This window comes from Odontesthes bonariensis, chromosome 15, assembly GCF_027942865.1.
Source record: "Odontesthes bonariensis isolate fOdoBon6 chromosome 15, fOdoBon6.hap1, whole genome shotgun sequence".
Lineage (NCBI taxonomy): Eukaryota > Metazoa > Chordata > Actinopteri > Atheriniformes > Atherinopsidae > Odontesthes > Odontesthes bonariensis.
This window is the reverse complement of record NC_134520.1, coordinates 17,315,654-17,331,782: the sequence shown is the minus strand read 5'-3', so window position 1 is coordinate 17,331,782 and position 16,129 is coordinate 17,315,654. Positions and strand designations below refer to the sequence as shown.

Here is a 16,129-nt window from a genome sequence, read left to right as displayed (position 1 = left end):
ACTCACAAACATAAAAAGCTTTCAATCTGTGCTAAGTGTTGTAATATACAGTGTATAACATTTCCTTCGTCTCTCAGCTGTAACTTATCGTGAAAAAAAAAAAAAAAAAAAAAAAACTTTCAATAACATCAGCAAGAGACTTGGCAATATATCAGTAAGATGAAAGCTACAATATATGAACTTGGATGTCACATTAGCCAATAAAACGATTCAATTCAACAGCATGATAAACTAGATATTGTACATTATATTACTTTAGGACAGATGTAGTTTCATCTTAGTAACCTGCCGACTAGAAGTAAGATATTTTCATGCAAAGCGGTGTTTGTAATGATAAAAATGAAATTGAAAAAAAACCCGAATAAATAAAAGTTCAGCGACAGCTTTAAACATCAAATTTCTTCAAAAAAGAAAAAATAAATAAATTAAAAAAAAAAAAAAATTAAAAAAAAAAAAAAATCAAAGGCAGCAGTAAAACTATTACTGTGTGTCAAACACAACCTGAACAGCAACCCAAGTTTACTGCTTTTTTTTAAGCCAATTATCAATGAGCGAAACCAATGAGTCCAATTAACGGGCTCATACCCACCACAGGATAACAAAAGCTGTTCCAATAACTGTTGCCAGTGTTACTTTTTATGACTACGGTATTATTTTTCAGCGCTATTCATATGCGCTGAATCATTCTGGTGTGTTTCTGTAATCACGACAGCTTATGGGCTGTAGGAGAAGCTTGTAGGATGGTTAAACAATCCTTCCTGGAAACCTGAACCATCTGAAACCGTTCGCAGTGGTAATGAAATTGGAAAATACAGATATAATCACATGATTGCTCTTGCTCCTTATGTCTTAAATCTCATGATTCACTTATTATGGACCCTGCTCACTGTTTCTCAGTGCTATTGCCCGGCGAGAGGGAGACGCTCCAAGTGTTTTGTAATACGAGGAGTCATTTAAAAGTGCTGCCAGTGATGCCGATTACACCGTCTCAACCAAGAGGGAGGACTCATTTCACTTGATAGCTGAATTTTTCTGCTCAAAAGGCTGGTTTAAAAACATAAAAAAGGTGATCACAAGGTGAAAAACATAGGCTACCTTGTAGTTTACCGTGCTTACATTGAAATTTACAACTCAAGTGTTCATTTTAAGTGAAAAATATTTTTTTTTCAAAGAAACAGTGGAAAAGAAGTGTCCAGTAGCACACTACCAGGACTCTGGCTAAATAAGAGTGAGCCCTTACAGCATATTACCACATGCATCGATACTCCCCTCCCTGCAGGTACTGGATTAGAATAATTTATACAAAAAGAGCAGCAAAACACAACAACGTTCCTAAATCATTTATCATTCTGAAATAGAGTTTTGACCATGCTCTCAAGAGGTGCCAACAGGCTGAAAGAGTTACACAATCTTCAACGTTGGATTGAAGCCACACAGTAAAATGACAATAACAATATTGTGTATATCATTATATTAGATGTATTTACACTTTACAGAGATATTACCCACTTAATCTTAAACATAAAGGTATCTTTGAGAGTATCCAACAGTCCTGTTTTCCGAGTTTTTTAGGATTCTGACTTTCAAGCTACTGGAGACCAGAGAAGATGGGCGAAAAAAGAGAAGACATAAAGACACACACACACACACACACACACACACACACACACACACACTTTTCTGTGAACAGGGCAACGGTAGCTGCAGGGGTTAGAGGGAATGTGGACAGTGTGTGTATGTGTGAGTTGTTGCACAAAAGAAGTTTGAAGTGGGACAGAAAGGGGGAGAGGGGAGATTCTGGCTTGCTAAATCAAAGCAGGATGAGGGAAGAGTCAGGGAGTGGGGACCCTGTGAAGGTGTGCCAAGAAAACAGAGCGATGGGGAAAGCTAGGACTACACAAGCAGCCCAAATCCCAAATTGAAAGGCATTCTGGGCACATTCCTGCACATCTAGTACACTGTACAGTTGTACAAAAAAGTGTAGGAAGCAAAACACAGCGCGTCATCTCAGTTAGAGATTGGGTGTGACAAAACAGCAAGTTGCAGAACAAGAAAAATTCAACCTGCCAAAACCTTTGACTCTACAAACGAATGCAAAGTCATTTGGCAACACACTGTATCGATAAATCAAATACATGCAAGTGCACATTCCTGGTTAACTACTTTCCAACCCTTGTACTTGAAGTAATGGCAAGATTGCCATTGTGTATGATACAGCTATGGCTCTTGCTGTGAGACACACTTTTCATAGTTTTTCTGCAACACCATCGCACAAAGACAGCCTTCTGCTTTCTGAAAACATTGTGTTTGATCTGACCGCCTGGTGACAAAACAGGACACTGCAAAAATACCTGTAGCGCCTCTACACACCCACCTGTGGTACTGTGTCTGGAGGAACTGAAACTCCTCCTTGATGCGGTCCAGAGTTTCTGGGTAGGTTAGTTTCAGCGACTGGGGTGTCCCCGAAGCCGCCGCTGCTGCTGCTGCCGCCGCCGCTACTGCTGAGGCAGAGGAGCACGGGGGTGGCTGCAGAGGCGCCTAGGTGGAGACAAAATAAACTATTAGGGAACCGTAATGAAAACAGATTGAGCAAGTCAGTTGCCAACAGGAGTCACGCTTGGCATCAGGATTTAGAATTGTGTTAAAGGTTGAAGAATTTTCTTCAGAAAATGACTCATTTCATGTGGTGAGGAAACAGACTGCACCTTTTAAACAACTTTAACGAGAACCAGCATCAGCGATGGACATAACAAAACAAACACGAAAAGCGAGAAAAGCACATGACAAATATTTTTCAGCCAGCATGTGAGGGGGTGTGTAATACAAAGATTCTGTCATGGCCATCAGAGCCAGATGCTAATAGGTCGGGAGCTCCCACTTATGATGGTGAAAGGGTGCAAGAGCTTCTTAGCCAAATGAAGAGACTTTCTTTAATTACAAGACTGATTAGAAGAGAAGAATACAGAGTGAAATAGAGCAGCAGGAGGGAGAAAGGCAGAGAAAGAAAAACGGAAAAAAACAGACCTCATCATACTGAGGACCCAGCCCCCAATCCCTCCATATGGTCCCTCTTCCCTGCAGGGTCCAGAGCAATTAGGAGACTACAACCATAGTGGTAATACTGCAGGACAGGCAGACAAAAAGGGGGCTGCAAGATGGCCTTGGAGGGTGGTCAGAGCTGTCGGTCTGTCTGGCTCTGTGTCAAAATAACTGAGAGCAGAAGCAGACAGTGCTTGGAACGGCCATTTCACAAGGTCACGTCACCAAGACGGTGACCTTAAGTTAAAGTGATGATTATTTTTTCCTCCTCCAAAACAGGAATGCACTGGCTAGTTTTGAATAGAGCTTTGTCCAAAATAATTACCCCACCGTTGAAACAAGGAATGATAAGTTGGAAGAGATTCTCCTCTAAGCGAGGCCGTTTCTTGTCAAAAGTGACTAAAGGTTAATTGACAGATACATTCAAAACCGCAACTGATATTTCCAAAAGTTAAAAAAATAAAATAAAATCAGGAACTGCACAGATAAGCTTCTAACATTGTACCAACTGGTTAAAAAGAAAGCATCAGAGCTATATACAGTATGGAGTGGACACCAACCACCAGCTCTTTCCTTAAATTCCAGCCGACAGATACGACTTTCTAACTAAAACCACACACACCGAGTTTGCCCTGCGGAAATATAGAGTAGCGGAAGACTCGTTTTATTCTTTGCATACATTCTTAACTGGTAGTCATGTAGCTTTGCTACCCTGACGGGGGAATTGTTAAATGCAGTGAAAATCTTTGTGCAAAATGGTATAAATATGATTAAAAAGCTCTATTTTACTCCAGTTAGCAGCTATATTTACTGTGCATAACAGATCACGTTCATACTTCAAGCGCTAACAAGCCTAACCATCTTGCTTGGTTCCTCTCTGTAGTATAATCTCCATTTTACACGAGTCGTGTCATTATGTATTCTGCCCTGTCCTTTGAGTAAACTGGCTCAATAGACCCTTCAGAAAATGTAACTTTTTGAATTTATACAGAGAAAGTGGTAATTAGCCTTTGCTGTGGAGGATTATGTCCTGGAGTCATCTCAACTTAAAAGTCTTGGTTTAATCACAGCATCTTGATTATAAAAAATATAAAGCTGCCCACCTATTAAATTGGAGCAAATAACCTACAAACTGGGTGAAAAAAGATAATACCTCTGTCTCAAATCATAAACCATGTCATCACGCATAAATGATGTATAATCAGCAGCTTGATTATTTCAATTGAATGTCTAAAGGAATCCAAGGTGTGTGTGTAACACATTCAGATACATCCAAGTCCAACTTTATGTGGATCAAGAGAGAGATATTCTTAAAGAGCTAAAGGTGTGCCAGCAGGTGAAAGATTATCTGAGGACAGGAAATCAAATACCGAGGAAAGAGGGGGGGGGGGGGGGGGGCTGTGCAGATAAAGATGAGAAGGGAGAAGAAATCGAAAGAAAAAAAAAATAAAAAGATAAACTGGATGAGACTACTTCTGGAAATATATATTTAAAAAGGAGGTGGAAACAGTAGATAAAATAAAGAAAGGAAAATTCAAAAAAGAAAAGGATCGAAGATGGGCTGTGGCCTTGTTGTTCCTCTTTCTTTCCAACAAGCTGCTCTCAATCTGTCTGCCAGATCCCCCTCTTCAAGCATGCAGCCACACACACACAAACAAACACACACACACTTAACTTTACGCAATGAAACCTACTATTAAACACACTCACCCCCCATAGATACACATGAATGTTTTTGTCAGTCTTGCTCACACATACAAACCTCCCTTCTTTTTACACAAAAAACATGACTAAACACACACACACTTTTACACAACACACACATCAATTACTCTTCATGGGGGCAAAAAAGAGCACCATGGCCATTTTATAGGAGGGCGATAGGAGAAAGAAAGGGGAGGCTATCCTTATTATTGCTCCTTTCTTTCTCTTTCAACATTTTCAGGGTTCTTTCTCCTTTTTCAAAGATATACCTCCAGAGAACAAAATCAGTAACTCCTTCAAAAATAAAAGCATGGATGAAGCTGGAGACTTGTCCATATTCTCAAATGTTTGATAAAAGAATAGGATATTTTATAAAGAAATGGAGGAAACTGCAATTTCTGTGCTAGTTTAGCCACTCTGTGTACAACTCCAAGCTACTGGTTAGGGCTGTTAATATGATTCACACCCACCCAGATGAGATGCATGTGACAGATGCTGTCTGAGAACATGAAAACATTGATCCCACGCCAGCACACATAACCTCTTTCCTAACTCCTCACAATTCCCATTAACCAATGTTATTACTCTGTCCTTACTCCTGAACTGGCAAACAGCTGAGCAGGCTTTAAAGTGCGAGGTCAGACCATTAAGCTGACCTGGTGACCTCAAGGGAATGGATCTGAGCAAGGAGCCTCACCTGATAATCCTAGTTATTCCCTCCCTCCCAGCTTGAGAGCAAACAAGAGACATGTCGTCTGCCCTTGAACAAAGCTTACATAGACGGAAAATCACCGTTACAAAGTTACAGGTTAGGTCTTCGCAGCTCATATAATTGTAATGTACAGTTCTGTGACACTGGGGACACCGCACAAGGTTGAATGACATGAAAGAAAGCTTTTCTATTATATGACGACAGATCATTTTTTTCTCCTTCCCAATTCAGATAACTTAAAAGTAAAGGTGCTTACAGAGCCAAAACATGTCGTCCCCTTTTTTTTTTTTTTTAAACACTAGTCAAAAACCACACTAACATCTGGCTTTTGAGTCCAAAGGGAAAAGATTTAATCCGCTTTCAGTCCTGCATCAAATGACTCTTATCAGCTCTGATGGGAACAGACCCAGGTGAACACGATCATTTTCAATGAGTGCTGAGCTTAGGGCTGCAAGAATGGAAACATAACTTTCTGCATATCTTGTGGTTGCTGAATTGGGGCGAAGCAAATGCTCATAGAACTGTTTTTATGTCCTGCAACTGTTATTTCTAAATTTAATGTTGTTGCCACACAGTGTGATGCAACACTCAGCTTTTTGGACATATCAGCGGGATCTATGTACTGTATATTCATCATGAAAATGAACGCAATGGTAGATTCACAGAACTTTGAAACCAGCATCTCAAAGGATCAGCCATGCTTATCTTCTCTCATACAGTTGTACAGGGTTACTATGCTTTTACTGCACCTTAACTTCAAATTCACGTAGGTCAGCACACACAGATGTTGAGTAAGCTTTTAGAGGTTTAAAGCCATCTGTTGCACAAGCTAAATAAGGGAAATTTAGATGCAATCATGTCACAATTAAATGCATAACACTGAGCTCAATCAAACTAGAAAGCTCCAAGTCAACTGCAACAAATAAATTACAAAATGAGGGAAAGAGTCATACATGGAGATGGAAATGATTTAAATCAAACCCCACATCATTTCTGGTGAAATAGGGGAGTGGGAACGGACCATTAAAACTGAAAAATAGCTGAAAAACAGAGTGGGGTAGAAGCTGTACACGTCATAGCCAAGGTCAGATGTAACCCCTGAATGCAACAGCAAAAACACAAAGAAAAAAAAACAAATCTATGCCGGGAGGGGACAACACACTCAAAAAACTTCTGACTTGAAGGGGCCATTAACAGAGTGGGATTCTCTGAATTAAATAATTCCCATTTTCATTTGAGCAACCTCTAATTGCACCACAAACAGAAAACCACTATGACCTCACATCCTTGCTCTAAACCCCCACCCTAAAAAAAAAAAAAAAAAAAAAAAAAACAACATGTGCACACATACATGTTTGGAGACGAGACATAAACACCCACGTCTTACAACAAACGATAAGTGGGACTGTGCATGATGCAGCTTTCCACAATTCCTTACAACCCCACATGCACCATACTGCGTTCACACATGACTGTAGCGCTGACGTCAATTCTGAAATGACAATCCACTAAGATGCATCTCAACCCTGCCATAGTGTGCATAGCTTTTCTGTCTCGTAATTCCTTACAGCTGCAACATTCAAAAGCAACGCTCGAATATTTTCCACACATTCAAACTAACAGGGATTCATGTCTATATACTAGATATAGGAGGAAAGATGGCTCAGTGTGAGGTACATAGGCCTGTGGCAGGATAACTCACATTTGTGCCTTTTTCCTTTCCTGATTCACAAATATTGATGGAGTAATAGTTCATATTCTATTCTATTAAACAAGGTGATGAGAACACATTAGGTATATGTGCCTTTTTTTGTGAGATACTTTTTGAACAGCTCTAGTTTCCCTCCCCATATACTGTACACATTACAGCTTTGATTAGGAGTGGTTCTTCTTGTTGAACATAGCTAACACCTTTCCTCAACAAGTTCAAGCAAATGTGCCTTTTTACCATTTTGACAATACCGCAGATTTTGTCTTATGTACAGTCTGTGAGTCCATACTTTTGCCAATCACATCAAAATCGGGGCAAAGCATTTATGTGTGAAACAGGAAACACAACTGTGGCCAAATCTCTTGGCAAGAGGCCCCTGCAGAGCCGGATGGCTGAGTGACGAGCTGGCTGGGTTTGTTCTTAATCATAAGAGATAAAATCTAAAACAAACAAAAAAAAAAAAAAAAAGAGCCTCACATCGCACACACATTTCCTTCCAAACAACTTACACTATCCTGGGATACGTGGAGTTCATTTCATTTTATTTAAAAGACACCGTTTTATTTAGAAGTTACATGAAGGCTCTGCATGCACACAGAAAACTAGCAAAGAACAAAGGAAAAATAACACAGGAAAGAAAGATTTTATCTCAAAACTTAAGATTTTTTTTGGCAAAAAAAAAAAAAAAAAAACAACTTTGTGAGCAGTGATAACTTGTCTGATTTTCAATCATTAAATGATCAAATCTTTAATCAGTCCAGTTTGTGTCTTTCTCCATTATATATTGCCATACATACTGACTATACATTGAAATGCATGAAAAATCTCAAGACTAAAATATGGGTTTGACTCCTCCTACTACACCCATTTCAAATAGCACCCAACAGACATCACGATGCTTTTTGGATTTCTTCTTTTTCTTTTCCATTGCGTAAGGAGTGATTCTTCCAACTGAGGTAGGCTTTCTAATAGGCTTTTCTGCCATCGATTGTCTACGTCAATAGATGACACATAATGCATGTCTCATAGTTTGGTATACCTAGAACAACAATGAACAGCTGCCTTGCACTCCACGGCTGAGTAGAGTGAGTAGAATGGGACTTTAAGTAAGAACTTTAGAGAAAAAGAGATTCTGAAGTGACGTACATTTTGAAAAAGAAAAAACATTTTCTTCAAATTAAAACTATTCAAGTAGACCCTTAGAATATAATAAGCATGAGCTCTGCCTATTTTCAGCTAATAGCCCTGCCCCAAAGCTCCAGGGTAATCTAAAAAAAAATACAAATTTTCTACCAGGGCTGTTTTTTGGCGGGGGGCTGAAATATCTCCCTTACAACTCTGTTTAGCTCTCGGTTCCTGCGGTCAAAATGGAGGGTGCCCATAGAAATGACCCTCTAAAAAAAACCTTGGTTCTTGGAAAAGGTCGCACACACTGATGCAGTTCTGAGTATCCACTGTTTGGTATGTGTGAACTGCGGCAGCTTACTGAGGATGTCTTTTCTTTAACACGAAAGACTCGATTAAGTCAAATTTAGTCAAATTTTTAAGTCAGTAGACTGACTTCATCCTCCTGGCAACATGAATAGCTAACACATTTTGTGGCAATTCATGCAACAATCCATGACATTTTACTCAAAACCAGAAACATAAACCTCATAAACCTGGAGATCACAGAGGTCACGTGGAGTCATTGTAGAGGAACCACAAATGTCAACAAAATCTCATCTTAATTCAAAAGTGACTAAAATATTAGCCTAGGCCAAAGTGGTGGATCAAGCGACAGATCCCAAGAGCCCTGTCACTAACATTGTTAAATATATGTTTTTTAAAACTGGACCAGTATCTCTCTCCTTTAGCTGGGAGGATGATTTGTTGCTGCCTCCCTGCATATAGCTCAACCCATTAGTCAGGCCACTAATTACACTGCTTACCCACAGAGTCAATCATCAAAGTAAACACCCACAAAGCTCTTGCGCTTTTCCCACTAGACTACCAACAAGGATGCAGTGACAATGAGCCAAACCCAGAATAGCGTGTCTGAATATGAAGAAATGAAATTGTTCAAACATGACTGTTATTCAGTGCCAGTCATTTCAACTGTAAAAGCAGTCTGCAAATATTGAGAAACACCCGCCTGGCCCAATTCTCCCCCCCCACTTTACATCAAGTAGCCATCAGCTTGGTTCTGCACTGGAGAAATTTGTAGGTAATCTCTCAATGATTACTTCACATAGAGGGGAGGGACTGCTAGGCACCTGTTTCATTAATGCCACACATCTTTCTCCCTTAGCTCCCTCCCCCAACCTCCCCATTTCCATCTTCTTCCTCCTGCAAGCCTCATTATTCAAATTTCTCTGCTGTCAGCTCACATTAGCGCAACGCCACAATTTGTCTGTCAGCTGGCCTAATTGCTGTAGGTGCCTTTTTGTATCAGGTAACCCCCTCAGCTCGTTTGTTCCTTCCACCGAGACGCACCTCCACAACAGCTTGTGTAAACCTTCGGCTTCTTTTCCTTCATTTCCCCTGGCCTTTTCTTTCTCCCTCCCTAATCACTGACTGAGCAAAGCAGGCGAGCTGCTGATCGATAGCTGCACTCTCACCACTAGACAACAGCGGTGATAAAGAGCTAAAAGCATGCAAGGAAAGAGAAAGTAGAGGCTGACTTTATGCTCGTTGTAATGTTTGAGAAGAGAAAACCACACTCAAAGCTACTGCTCCCTCCATGTCTGTGACCCCAGTCCATACTCATCTGAATAGATTTCACTTCAAAGATGTCTCCTTGAACCTTAATTTTAGATCATGGCATATTTTGAGGTGAATACATGTTTTTTGGTATTAAAAAGATTATAAAAATACACTTTTAACTTTGTTAGATTGACTAACAAATTCCCAACTTACCAATGACAGTTGGGACCCATTACAATATCAGGAACTGCATCTTTTGTCAATGTTTTTCTTTATAGCCTGTCAAGGATGGTGGACGAGGCTACTCACTAGTCCATAATGATAACTCTTTTTCCAAAGATACATATCCGTAAAAAATGAGGAGAATGCCATAACAGGCCAGCAGAGATGAGCATATAACTGCAAAAGTCCTCCACATGCAGTTTTGGATCTGACCTGAATTTGCCCGTCAATCGCTTGTTTTATTAAAATATAATTCCAGCTTTGTATCAAAGACTTGCAAAATGTGCACAGCGTCTGACGGATTTGGCTGTTTGAGTTCTCATACACGACTCCTCTGGTTGGTGTCAAGAAATGTGAGGTCTGGAATGCATGCTTTAAAAACGGCTTACTCAACCACTAGCTGGGACTGGCAAAGCAAATGCAGATGCAGAGTCATTTCCTGTACACAGCTAGCTTAATTTAATGACACTATTTTTTTTATTCTATTTTGGTGTTTTGCCCTCTCTTCTGCCTGAATTTGAATGGTTTGATAAAACTGTAAAGATCTAGCCATGCCTGCCTAATTTTGTACCTTTATATCTGCTCATCCACTGCTTTTAGCATCAGGCTGCATCCCAACGTCATCAGACAATATACAAGGAACTTAAAGCGTATTCTGGTCTTTCTTTCCTCCACGTCGTTTGTGTCACACTACATTTGGTTGCGGGTTTCTTTATATTACGTGCAATAGAAATAATAAAAAAAAAAACTATATCTTTTTATTTTTGTGGAACAAGTACGAGTGTATTATTAGAGCAGAAATAGTCTTGCTCGAAAAAATAAAAATAAAGTTTCTACTTTTAAAGAAACAGGAAATGACGCCTGTTGTAGGAAGATTAAGGTTGGGTTACAAGCAGCTTCCTGGCACATGCAACCCAACCACATACCTTTGTTAGTGTAAAGAAAAAGAAAAATGCACCCGAATGTACAAGAAGTACATTACAATTTTGATTAAAGATTGCTGAATATACAGGCTACACATTTAGTAATTTATGGGTTACTTCCTTCACAGCACTCCAACCTCCAGTGATGACAGATTAGGCCGGTTCGAGTGGCCCTACAAGGTGCAAACAAGAGTTGCTGATGGCCTAAGATTTTTCTAATGACAACCGCCTCCCATGGCAGTGCTGAGATCTGTTGAGAGCTGAAATGAAACAGGACCGCTGGTCTAAACGTACCGCCCAAGCCCGCCGCAGCGTGCTACTCTCACCCCGGGACGCCTGCCCATACATTAAGATGTGGTTTGGAGCTCTCACAGGAACACAGTGAGGAGAGGCTGGATGAGAGGGATTGGGTTTACAGTGCAAACCACAGACCAACAGTCTGCCTCCCGCCCTGCCTTCCTGCACTCAGCTGTACTGCAGACATGTGTGAATGGGTGTCGTTTCTGTATGTGCTGTATGTTTAGGGAGGGAAGGGAGAGGGGGTTCGCAGGACCCTTTTACCACACAGAAGCACATGCAGGCTGAAATAGAAGTCACAGTGCGTGACGGGGGTGTAATTTAAGTAGTATGCAAATCCAGGAAAGCATCAAAACAATCTCTCTTTCTGTGTCCTCACCTGACTGACTGGATTACAGGGGCGTTCGCACACGTTCACACAAACTTGTACTTCACCATGTGCTTAATCTGATTTCCATACAAGGGACACGAATGTCAAAACACTGTCGGGAGGGGTGCAGGGTAGCATGACTGAGGGCTGCGGAAGAGGGTTAGGCAAATGAGCAGGTCTTAATTGATACTTCTCACAGTTGGAGGACCAGTGTTTATGTATTTGAGTCTGCTCAAAAGCTCTCCACCTAAACCCGACTAAAACAAATTAAGGCCAGTGCAGCATGGAATTAGCTTCTAATGTTGCAGAACTCCTTCTTAAACAGCATGCACATGCCTTTTAAAAAAAAAAAAATTATTATTATTTTTACAGCCACGGTACCAACCATTAAACAGCACTTTGGGGTGACAATGAGGGTAAATATATTTGTCAGGTCGGTGGAATCCAATTTGATGGGTGTTTTTTGTTGTGAAAAAGGAAGAGCAGGGGGGAAAAAAACTGAAATTGTGAAATGGATGAATGGCACTTGAGATGGGCATATCTTTGAGAGAGGGTGACAACAGGCAAAGATGACTCACTTTCCCCTCACACAGTTAGTGATGAAGGGACAAACAAATACACACTTCGTCTGGGTCAACTGCACAATAGTGCGGGGATAGTAAGGGGCTCCAAGTTTCTAACCCGGTGGTTTGAGGTGGCCACTAAGGACACAAGATATCACACAAAGAAAGTCATTAAAGTTGGACGCTGTTTGAGTGGGTGACCCCACAAAACCCCCACTGACAATTTATCTGATCCTAATCGGCCACAACATTACACTGACAGAAATAAAACCATATTAGCGGGACTCTCAGAATCACACTTCACCCTGTAAAGAGTCCCCGGAAATACATATGGGTGACAAAGACCCAACAATTTCGACTTGCACTTTCTTAATGACTCTTAATAAGGTCTTAAAGCAACCTAGCGTGTAATATAAACCCACTGTAGGCTAAGAGACAAAAGCTTCAACAAATACGTGCAGACTGTTTGTAGCTAGCCTACTTACCGGTGCTCGGTTTTGAGGAAACATTGTAACCGCCGACTTGCGTGTCTCGCTGTACGTTTTTGTTGCTTTTTTTTTTTTTTTTTTTGTCCTTCTTCTTTCTCCAGTTCGGGGCGGAAAGCCTCGTCGAGAAATACGAGCAGCAGCCGATGTACTATTGTGGCGTTCACAGAGGCATTTGGCCGGTTTTCAAAGATAATGGCAAAGCTAGTCTCGACTCGCTCATTCCCTGCTCCAAGACTCCTTTGTTCTGGATTATATCTCCAACCCCACACCGCACCGCACCGCTCTCTACGTGTACGAGGGACGGGAAGAGGAGAAACACCCGGTCGGAAGGAGCTCTCTTCCCAAGTCCTCAACTTCGCCTCCAGCGAAACAATATCGCAAATTATCTCCCGCTTCGATATATTTTCACCCTCTGTAGCGTTAAGGCCAAATGAGGAGGAGGAGGAGGAAGAAGGAGAAGAAGAAGAAGAAGAAGAAGGGGTGATGCGGTTTGCTTGTGGCTTCGTAGACGGACACACCACCAGCACACTCAATACAGCCGCAGCCTCTTTTGTCTCCACTCGTTGGCCTGCACTCTTTTCACACAACACTCCCAATCCCTCACTTCTCCCACTCCCCCTGCTCTGATCCTCAATGGGACCCTTTGCATACGAGTAGCTTTCTTTCATCAAGGGGACCCGAAGACACTTTTTTTTTTGTTGTTGCAATTTTATGCAACAGCAGAAACTATCTTAATAAGTGTCAAACACCGGGCACATCAGAGCATTCACACAATGACTTTTCTTTAAATAGCCTGGCGATATTGGAAAAGAAACCTTCGCAGGGGCATCTTGTCTTGTTGGCGTTGCGCAGTTATTAAGTTCACCTGCGCTCACGCAAGTAATTGAAAACACATCCCCACAATTGGGACATTTTAATTCTATAAAAATGTCCCACATTTATTTTCTAAAAGAGAGCTTCGGAGGAGCTGTTTAGTGATTGAATGAAATCTCCACGTGGGGCTCGGCCTTGGCACGGTAAACACTGGCACAGGGAACCAATGAGCATTCAGAGGGCCCACGTGGGGCAGAATGACCGCTCGTTGATTGGTGGGTGACGGTAGCACAATGCTCCACACGTCAATCAGACCGGGCTGCGAACGCTGTGCGAGGTTAACCCTTTCCGGGGTGCTTGGAGTGACTGAGAATGCGAGGAGTTGTGTGGCTGCTGTGTCAAGACTCAGTGGTTTCAGTGCATCCAGAAAGCTTACATTGCCCTCATTCCATTGAGATAAATAGGCTTTGCGCTAACATCTGCGTCATCCCATCAATAGGCGAAAAATTAATCACGACCACGCAGGGCTGACCAGACGTTAAAAAAAAAAAAAAAAAAAGGCCGAACAGAGCTAAATAAGGGCCCAATTAGGCAACTGAAGGCACAACAGAGATAATGGCGCAACACTTGCACGGCTATATATTGAATAAGCACTTTGTTTCTACCTGGAAAAAGAGCATTATTCAGGGGATGACGGGAGAAATGGTGGAAAAAATTGGTATTCTGGTGGCATGACCCCTTTAGCTGGGCTCATAATTAGAGAAAGAGATATTGAAAAAGCAATTTCTGACAGTGGAAATCACAACCTGCCAGAGGTGGAGTTGGAAAATATAGATGGGTGTGTGTGTGTGTTTGTGTGAGAATCTATGTGTGTGAGAAGGAGAGACAGAAAAGGCAGAGGGGGAGGAAGGAGGGAGGAGGAAGAGAATAAAGGATGAAGGACGGTGGGGGAGTGGAGGGGGCTGAGAAAGACGAGCCAGTGGGAGGGTTAGGAGATTGAACGAGAGCAGGAGTGCACATGGGTGATGAAAAAAAAAAATGTGTATGTGTTAGTTGCTTGTGTGTGTGTGTACTGAGCAGACAAGTGAAGGAATGAAAACGAGAGAAGGGAGCAAGAGGGGAGAGTGGAGAGGAAGCGAGAGAAAGAGGGGAACAAGGAGAGAAAGAAAGATTTTATTGCCATTTTTTCCCATGAATTTTAATGCACAGCACTGGTCTCCCTCCAGGATTGTGGGATCACATTTATTAGAAAAAGAAAAAAAAAGTCATGAGGAATGCAGTGCTTTGCAGTCTGCTGCTGCACAGGGGGATGTCTCACGCTCCATGCGTGCATGTGTGTGTGTGTGTCCAGTATGTGTGTGGGAGGGGGGTGGGGAGTAGGTGGGAGGGTTCACAGGATGCATGAGTCTCCACACTGTGGTGCAGGGGGGGGGGGGGGGGGGGTATGATAATATAGATGCTCGAAAATGATAAGTGAAGGACACATATTATTGCTATTGGCAGGTCAGATGAAGGAGTGGACTGGATGTGTGTGTGTGTGTGTGTGTGTGTGTGTGTGTGTTGGCTGAGCTCCAGTGATTAAATACACTACGTGCCCTTCTTACCTCCTCAGAGGCTCAGAGCAACAGGACATCAAAGTGGTCAGACAACGAGAAAAAGGTACAGTTGTTGCGAGGCTGCAGGACCTTTTAGTTTGAGCTCGGTCACGTAAGATGGTTAAGAGACAATTCGGCCTCGTATTCTGAGTCAAGGTAAACACGCGCTCACCTGCCTCAAAGGGCGAGAGAGTGGAAAGTGCCGAAGGGAGCAGCACAAGTAAAGAAAACAGCGGGGAAAGCCATGACATTCTGGTTCTCCATACCTTGAGCACATAATCATCAAGCAGGGAAACGGCGGAAGGGAGTGGTTTGAAATGAGGTGTTGAAAACAAGTTCACTTCCCTTAAAAAGTTCAGCTACAGCAACATCTGTGTCAAACTGTGACCGGTATCAGTACCAAGTGTTACCCAAATTACAACAAACGCGGTCTGCTGGACGGACATTATGTCCAGAAGACGGACCATCTAATCTTTTTCCACTGGCTGGCAGCGTGACGAGAGCAGTTATTACAATGATTCGCTTGGATCGATGGCCCGCGTCTGCCTGGTGATGGCATTGTGTGATCGTATATTCGGGCAGGCTGCGGGAATTATTCGGGAGAAACAAGAGGAAAGTTCACACAAAAGAAGATTGTGCTCAGATATTCTCACACTCCATAGATCGAAACAGGTGAAGGACAATGTATGTGTGATGGAAGTGTGAAACAGAGCTGCCGTTTCCCTGCTCTCATATAGCTGAGTTGATCCCGGCTGCTATGACACCGACACCAGCTAAACGCCCGGACTTACAGGACCTGATACAGTAAACGGTGGAGAAACCATCTTATGAGACCAATCTTTAGCCCTATTCGGACAGGACTAGTTCAATGGGGGGACGTATGGTAATGTTGGTTAACCAGACGACGCCAGGGAGAAGAAATGACCAATTCGGACGGGACAAGAAATCCCTGTAATATTCATCTAACATGGGAGGAGTTGTTGGTTACGCACAACCGTCACATCCTG

The 16,129-nt window shown here is 42.0% G+C and overlaps 1 protein-coding gene across 3 annotated transcripts in view; it reads right to left on the bottom strand.

The window, feature by feature from the left end:
* The window catches only part of tle2a (TLE family member 2, transcriptional corepressor a), a 38,403-nt gene extending 25,119 nt beyond the window's left edge, over positions 1-13,284 (bottom strand). For 2 of the 3 annotated variants that reach the window (XM_075485262.1, XM_075485263.1), the window contains exons 1-2: positions 12,712-13,283; positions 2,375-2,538 (exon numbers count right to left, since the gene is read on the bottom strand). In XM_075485262.1, coding sequence (XP_075341377.1) covers positions 2,375-2,538; positions 12,712-12,735 — 188 coding nt within the window. In that variant the 5' untranslated portion in view covers positions 12,736-13,283. Of the gene's footprint in view, positions 1-2,374; positions 2,539-12,711 lie in introns of all 3 variants that reach the window. The other variant, XM_075485261.1, reaches the window with a different exon arrangement.
* Positions 13,285-16,129: the final 2,845 nt, after the last annotated feature.